Below are 8,858 nucleotides of genomic sequence, written 5' to 3'. Positions count from 1 at the left end.
AACAGTGGATTTGATTGGCGTCGATTAACATTTGAGAACATCCGCTGCTATAGCATGGTTCATTTGCTGAATGAGCATATCAAATATTACTTCTTGTTCTTGTTCTTGTTAAAGGTTCTTGTTAAAGGTTATTTAAAGGAAGATGGGATACGGTGCTTGTGACTAGATTAATGTTGTGATTAACATCTGAAAGCTTGTGAAAAGAAAAAAAGATATGTCTATAGAAAATACTGATTATCAAATCAGGGACTGAACAAAATCAACCTATTCAATTCTAAATCAAATCCACTGTTACTAGAGATGTGCTGCTACACAATTCTTTCTGTGGTAAACAATGAAATGGTTCAAACAGAACAGACATCAAAATGAAAGCACCCCTTTTGATTCAGTGCAGAAGATGAAAGGCAAAAAATATTGAAAATAAATAATGAATCTTGTTTTTTTCTTTCAAGACAAATTGAAAGGCCTTGCATTGTGGAATCAAGATTATTTAACTGGCTTTACAAAAATGTCTTCAAGTGTTCTACTTGGAACACATAGCCTATTCTAAGAGTTTCTTTGAGTGAACTAAGCCACTAAGACTAAGGCTAAGATGTCTTCTATTACTGTACACTAGTCATTCTCAATGTGGGGAATGTCAAGAAGTTCCAGCAAAAAGATAAACAGTCACACTCTTCACTTAATTTACAAGACCTAAGAACCATTAGAGTATGCGTGAAATGACTGTTTTGCTTTGTTTGTTTTGCTGTTATCTCCCTAACTGTAGTATAGAAAGGTATGGAAGTTTGGACCAAATTATATCACAAAAAAATAACAAAAATCTTATCAAATAGGGTCGTTGGTCGAATGTGTATCAAGTTAGGGGTCCATATAAAAAAGTTAAGAATCAGGGTATTACATATTTATATTATTGTTTAATCTAATTTTAGGAGTTAAGTACATTTTTCCCAGACATATATTTTTGCTTGATTCGAATATATGTTTTCCTAGTTTGTGACATTGCACTCAATCCATTTGTATGCAAAACACATACACACACACACACACACACACACAAACACAGGCTCACATTTGGAGAAAAAGTGTGTGAAAAAAAAATGCAGATTCTATACAAAAACTGTTCTTTTAGATTTAGTCGTAAGCAGGCAAGCCAAAGAGCTCGGGTTGGAACTCTTCCATGCTCTTCAGTCGCAGCGTGGCCTCCTGGGTAAGGCTGGGGTCCATGTTGTCATCGGGAATCATCACTACCTGCATCCCTGCTGCCAGGCCCGCCTTAACGCCATTGGGGGCATCCTCGAACACCAGGCACTGGACAGGGCACAACACAGAGTCATCCTCTGAGCACCTCACACTACCAGCAAAAGAGAGGACTTGATTGGCGTCGATTAACATTTGAGAACATCCGCTGCTATAGCATGGTTCATTTGCTGAATAACATTTGATAATATGATGTGACGATGATAACATTTTCCCAAAAAAAGTCTTAAGACAGAACAAACGAAAGGAGTGGTCGCACACAGTCTGGAACCACGTCTGGAACCACGTACGGCCCTGCGGTATTAAAGGATTGTACAGGTAATGCGTTGCCAATTCAAGCAATTAGGCAGAACCTTTAATGTGCATATTCAACATTTTATTTTTCTCAGAATACCAATGCTTTAGTTTGATGAATAAAGCCAAGACAGTTTGGCCAAGACAGATATTTAATCAAAGTCCAAAAAAATTGTATGACATCATGTACTTGTTCTGAGCATCACAGATGAAATTTTAGCAACAACTATGTCTAAAAGTTGTGTTGATAGTGATACAGATATTGGATATTAGCCTGTTACCGGGCAAAAATAGGATACTGATAATACCATTGAACCATTAAACCTATTAGATATTAAGGACAAGCAACTTTATTTGGTATGGTTTTTGACACAGAGGATGCATGTAACATGATAGTTGTCTGTAATGGAGAATAATGTATTACACTACTCTATACTACACTACCCACTACTACACCCATAGTCGATAATCTTCAATAAAAATATAATTAGATCAGTACTTGATATTAGTTGATACTTTGAATTTTTGTTATTGAAGAAGTTATTAGTTATTGGTACTGAAGAAGTGCTCATGGTTGATTTCTTCATGCCTTCATTCATATTTTCACCTATGGTGAAAATATGGGTTAATTTATTACCCATTAATTAATGGGTTTAAGGTACACATTGATATTTTTTTCTTTATAAACGTTCTTATTTATTGCTCAAAATTATGATTTAAATTAATTCTGTGCTCGAGGGTGATGACAACAGGCTGTAATGTCATGCAAATCTCTTCAATGGCTCACGCTCAATTTAAATTAGCTGAATTGTTAATCAAAGAAGCAAACTTTCCCAGGTGACAAGCTATCCTCAGGAATGTCAGTGGATCAATATAAAACATTTATACACCAATATATACTATTAATACTATAATAAGGAAACACGATAAGAGTCTAGGTAGATGGCATGGCTCCAACTTGAGTGATGGGGAGTCAGGCTGTGAGTTGAGAGAGAGCACAGTGCTAGGCATTGCATACATTGATAGGTTATCATTACCTGGTAAATTGAAATTGTGGTGCCAGCCGTTTGGAATGTTACCACATAATGTGGCCTATGACAGTTTATGAGATTGCTTTCACCGAGGTGGAGAAATGAGAGAGGTTGATGGGCAGGTCAATCAGGAATTGGTCGAGAGTGCTGCCTTGTCTAAGTAGTGTAGCCCCACAGTATATGGTAAGATAATTTTAAAGCTGTCGGTGACTAGTCTGATACAGGAATTCAAGTGTGCTAAAGCGAGGTTAGAGATTACTTTGTCTGAATCTAGGGATGCTGCAATTAGGGCTGGTGCACTGCTTGTAAAAAAAAAAAGAAGAAAATGGAAACCGAGGGAGGCAGTCCAGTTTACCCAGCAAGCACTTGAACGTTATAACATAGTAGGTCAGGTTCAGAGGTGGAGGATTTTTGATCTGATAATCTGTGGAAATCTTGGCACAAGGCTGCGCTGTCAGAAAGGAGGCAAATAATTGTTGACCAGATTAAGCAGCAGGGGGACGCCGATAGGAGTGAAAGGGCAGTTTCACAGGTAAAACAATTGCAAGCAATGAATGGGGTAGTGTAGAGAGGAGGAAGATTAGCTGCCAAGAATCGTAGGCTGGAGGCTAGTCGTATCAAGTTTCTCATTGGAGTGAATTAGAATGTGCTTCCTACTATGTAACACCTCTATTAATGTGCAGGTGATGATGCAAATTGTCAGTTGTTCTTCTGCTACACTGAAACACATTTTGGCAGGTCTATTCCCTAGTTCCGACACTTGATGTCATAACCAAGTTAAGTGTAGTTGATGTGTACTAAGCACACATTAATGGTGCCGGTGGAATTAGTTGAGGATGATGTTAACCAGTGAGGAGGCCTGCACAGAACCTACAGCACTGAACATTCATTAACTGTACCAGTAGAATTCGCCCCTGGCCAGGCCCATGTGGTATTCATGGTGATAGTTAAGGAGGCCGGCAGGGAACCGATGGCACTGAACATGCATTTTTGCAACTATGTCAATGGAGGAGCCACTGGGCAAGCCCTCACGGCATTGCTAGTGCAAGTTGAGGATGGATGGTAGCCACTGTCCGTGCAGTGCCAGGGGTGGTAGTTTAGGACAATCATTGTGGAGGTGTAGAAGAAGAACAATCTTTAATCATCCCACAGCACAGCACACTACAACACATGCACGCACACACACACACACGCACATGCTTTGGATGGTGGCCAGTGAAATGAGGCCTCTGCGTTTAACCCATCCTGGCTTGTCCTTCCTCCGGGGGCGCAGCCAGGAGCAGTGGGCAGCATTCGTGGACGCGCCCGGGGACTTGTTGATGAGTGTCCATCGCTGGTCAGACGAAAATGTGTGCATGTTTTTTTTGGGGGGGGGGGGGTCCTTACTGACATTAGGTGGAAGAAATCCCATGTGAGCACAGGGAGAACATGCAAACTCCACACAGAAAGGCTCCTATTTGGGAGATAACCCGCCCGGAGCACGGTGCCAACAGCTGGCCCTTGGTGGTGGTTGTCGTAGCAAACTAAGCCATTTGGAGCTGGCTGATGGAGATTTATGATGGCACTGTGTGAGGTACTCTTCTCAAGCATAGGCACAAGTGCGTGAAGTGCTAGACTAGTCTTCTGTGTGTAGCCCGTCTAATTATCCACACAAGAGTTTCAACATTAGATCCTCAGTACTATTGTATGTATTCTCGGCCTTCAATGCTACAAATATTTTTTTGGCAACACTAAAAATAATTTGGTGGGAAAAGAGAGGGGTTAAGGGCCTTTGTGGCGTGTGTGTGTGTGTGTGTGTGTGTGTGTGTGTGTGTGTGTGTGTGTGTGTGTGTGTGTGTGTGTGCCCTTACATGGGTCCTTGGTCAGGGTGAAATGGAAAGGCACGCAGTCTCATGGTACTTTTGCCTTTGGGATGGATGGGGGGGAGTGAATGGCCCTGAATTTTTTAATGGTGGTGATACTTTGAAGCTTCGGACATGTATTAGGAAAGATGTCTTGGCGCCATCATACAGGCAAGCAGTTTTCAACCATGGCTGGTAGAATGAAACTGATTTACAACCCATAATGGAGATAAAATCACCTTTCTATTGAAAAGAGAAAAAAAATGCCAGAATAGAAGGAAGCCACCATCAAAAAGTAACTTAAAGCTACTAAGCAGGCAAAGAGATGTCAAAACGACTGAATTTTGAAATCACCTCTGTCACACAAAGCGGCCTGGAAAAAAATTAAAAACTCAATAAATGAAACAAGGATTGTGAGTGGAAGCTTGAATGCTTTTTCACTGCATAAGCTGCCAGAGACGTTCTGACAACCACCGTCAATTAATGCAAATGAACCTTCATCATGGGGTTAATAATTTCGCTGTATCCAATAATCGCTTTCGCTGTGGACATACCACATGATGTAGCGTACAGTGTGAAGGTAAAAGGGAAGATTCTGCTGATTCCCTGCACATTCAACTTTTGATTAATTATTGGGCAGTGGCCTAGGTCAGTGTTTCTTAAAATGGGGACTGCAGACCCCTGGGGTCCATGACTTAGGTCCCGGGTGTCTTCAAAAAAGTCCTGAAAGAGTAGTATTATTCTAATATTCCAAATTAACTGTTCTTGTATTATATGCAAATATGCATTGCCTGCAGTAGCACATTAAAGGTAGGGGCCTGATTTGTTAACCATGTCTTTATATTTATTTATAGACCAAGGTGTTCTTTTTGCTAATTCAGCACAAACGTAGTGTGTTTAATATGACAAGAGACACTAATGTTGAGAAGGCCTGGCCTCGGCTACCCTGGAGCAATCAGTTCATCAATGGGGAAAATAACTGAATCATAGTGCATTCATCCAAACCCTGAAGGATGAGACCGAAATGAACCAAAACATGAAGGATTAAAGATTAAAACTTTTCCAAAATGAATCCAAATGGTTTGACTAAATTCAGAAAGAAAGAAACAACAATATCCTACCTTCTTGAACCACAATCTGATCTCTGGACGTAAAATTCAATGCATTGAACCTTGCCAGAAACAAAGATCTGAACTTATAACAACACAAACTGTAAGTGTAGGTGGGTAGGTCAGGTGGAAATAACAGGGCTGGCGAGGTTGATGGGTGATTTTGAACAAATCGGGTTCTCCTCCAGTCCAATTATAAGTCCTCATTCATAAACAATCTTTCTCAGGTCTTATCTGGAGCAGGTACAAGCTTTGTCTTGGTCTCCTGATTGGGTGATTTTATGCAACCTTTATTATGTCTGCATACCTTCAAAGAGACTCTATTGACAGCTTTTTGTTTGCATATGTAAAATAAATATGCCCAAAATATTATGAAATACTACTACTACTCATACTCGTGAAGACTTCTATAGTATTCTATAGTATAATATTGACCATAATTAACACTAATACTAACTAAAATATTCAATATTTTGGGTATTTCCATAATAGAACAAGTTCATTTTCATATGGCATGTTTCAAATCGGATTGTTTAATATGGCTTTCTATAGGAGATACCCAGTTCTGCCCAAAAAAGTAGTATTGTTGGCTTTGTTATACTATGCATATAAACTATTCATCTATTTTAAATCTGTATGCATTGCTGCAAAAACTCACCCTTAACCCTAACACAACATGTGACAAATAAGCTCTTGAACTTGAACACATGATTTTTTTCCATCAAAAGAAAGATTGCAAGAAAAATTGAAAAAAAGAAAGATTGAAAGAAAGAATGAAAGAAGCTGTTAAAACATTATCTTCTTGGTTTTTGAACATTGTAAAAATAAAGAAAAGGCAAGAGTGCATTGTAGCATCTAAAACAAACCAGGTATTAAACATCACTGGTCTTATGTAGGTGTTCAATATTTATCTGTATATTTATGTTATCAGTATTCAGAACGCAAAAGAGGAGAAGTTCAGATAGACAAAAGTGTATTTTTATGGTTGCCATCGCATTCAAAAAAAGGGATGGCAGTCTAAAAAACACAATGTTATCAACTATGCTTTAATACAAACTATTTCCTCCATTAGATTGCAAATTGTTTTTTCTCCTCAATAACAGTGTTTAACTGTATGCGGTTGTTTATTGACACACAAAATAAGTGAAGAAAAGAAAGACAAATCATACAGGTGAACAGGGGGAAAACAAAATAACTAGAATGACAAAAGACTTTCATAGACTCATAATTCACTTGGCTCTGAATTGAACGCTCTGCTTCAAACGTTCCTGATCCCGCTCCCGGGGAAGCAGGATCATGAAATCAAACGTTTAAGAGAATTTGCTTAATTTACTCGCAGGGAGGAAAGCCAAAAATTCCATCTCTTTGTCATTTTGTCAATAAATGCGTGACTATTGGCTGTTGGATATTTCTCAGGCTTCTGCGTTTACAGTTTATCCCAACAATTTTATAGAAAACCTTTCATCTGATTCACAAAAGTCCCCTTACCACCTATTTGAAGTTATTAATTTTTTGGGGCAATTGGATTTATTCATTATTTCTTTTGTTTTCCCTTTCCCTTTAAATCATTACACGCAAACTGAGGCAGACTGCAGTGACCGATCCTCTCTTGTTTACAATCAGCGCTGGGTCTAAACATGGGTTAACCTTTTGGCAGTTGCTGAACCTGTGTAAATAGATCTATGGCAGGAGAAAAGGTAAATAGACCTGAAGTGCTTCTCCACTTCTGAGAGGTGCCATCCACTAAGCTTTTTGAGAAAGTCATGAGAGAGCTCTTGTTCACTCCGCATCGTATTCAGATCGAACAAAGAGGCCTGCTCTAGCCTCCTTAAAACCCTAATTGACTGTTGTGATGTCGCTAAGCTTGAAAACGGGAAAAATGGTGCACATATCAGGCGCCTAGGAACGAGGGACCCTTCTTATTCCCTTGATTGGGAGCAATTAAAAACTGCTAATTACCCAATGAGATGACAATATGACCCTTTAATCGGCTTCCAATCCAACACATTGGAAGCAGATCAAGAGAACAGAAAACAGTAAAAGCAGACAGACAAGGATACATTGTGGTAGGTGCTGTGTGGCTGGTAAGCGGGCGGGGGTTATGGATTGGAGGGGTTAGCAAATGTAAGTAACGATTGCACAGAATACAGAATTGTATGTGCATCTTCATATGTACATCTGGTCTGAGAAGGGAGCAATATGATGTAGCATTTACATTACTGTTCATAATGCAAAAATCCTGATGGGTTGGTTTCTTGGGTCTTGGACCTACAGCTCAGAGTAACACACACTAAAGGCAATGTGAACTGTGAGGTTGTTGGTCATCATCAGTTCAATTGACGAGGGTAGTATTCCACAATCTACTACAACACCCATTATCAAAGCCCCAGCCAATCTCAGCATTTTTCATAAAAGAAGAGGAGGTAGGAGAAGGTGAAACGTCAAGGTTTAAAGGCTCCTTAACCACTGAGGCACAGACTTACAAATTAGTTCAAAGAGGTATGTGCTCCCATAACCAGACAGTATGATGGAATCAACCCTCGTCACCTTCACCCCATCGATCGAAGTGAGGAAGAAAGGAGCCCAAAGTCCGCTGCAGTGACTTCAAAGGAAAAACGAGGAGTTCATGCCACACTCCTAGCTCCCTGGTGGAACAGTGAACAGATGAGCCGAACCCCCAACCGACCCCCGCTGGTCACTAACCTCAAAAGTGGCCCCTGGAAGATTTACAACCTGTCCTCGGGCTTACTAACGCATGCAAGATTCATCAAAGCCAATTGAATCTGGAATCCCATGTGTACCTAAGTCAGCGGTGACAAGGCGGAGGGGAGCATACCCACTCTGCTCTTCTTTTTCCCTCTTATTGAATCCTCTTCTCCTTTCCTGTGCTAACTTCTAACTCTCTACCCTAGTACACACAGAAACACACACTCAAGCCCAATTGCAAACCCCTTAAAGAGGTATGTTATGCTACACAAACGAACACAAACGAACACACCGGCAGCTTCACCTCAGACAAAATAACAAAGCGAATTGCAAATAATATTTATATATATATATATATATATATAGTAAAAGGGAACACTGCGCGAAACCAAAGTGGAGGACCTTGAGGATTATATCGTTTTTTTTAATAATACATACGTGATGGAAGACTACTAGGACTGCAATAATCCCGCGAAAAGAAAGAAGACCGACTCAGCCACGGACACAGACAATCTCATACCCGGTGCTGTAGAGGTTAGTGTCTTGGATGAGATTAACAAGAAGCAGGACATGCTTGGTCCACTTCTCCGAGACATTACCAAGATCAAAGCCAGTCTTGA

General features: G+C 40.0%; 1 protein-coding gene across 1 annotated transcript in view; it reads right to left on the bottom strand.

Annotated features, from left to right (window-relative positions):
• Positions 1–915: 915 nt before the first annotated feature.
• The window catches only part of pudp (pseudouridine 5'-phosphatase), a 47,512-nt gene continuing 39,569 nt past the window's right edge, over positions 916–8,858 (bottom strand). Inside the window, exon 4 of the mRNA XM_080024468.1 lies at positions 916–1,308. Coding sequence (XP_079880594.1) covers positions 1,132–1,308 — 177 coding nt within the window. The 3' untranslated portion in view covers positions 916–1,131. The remainder of the gene's footprint in view (positions 1,309–8,858) is intronic.

This window comes from Zeus faber (genome assembly GCF_960531495.2).
Source record: "Zeus faber genome assembly, chromosome: 2".
Lineage (NCBI taxonomy): Eukaryota > Metazoa > Chordata > Actinopteri > Zeiformes > Zeidae > Zeus > Zeus faber.
The sequence above is the reverse complement of the archived record's forward strand: the minus strand, read 5'-3'. Positions and strand labels throughout refer to the sequence as shown.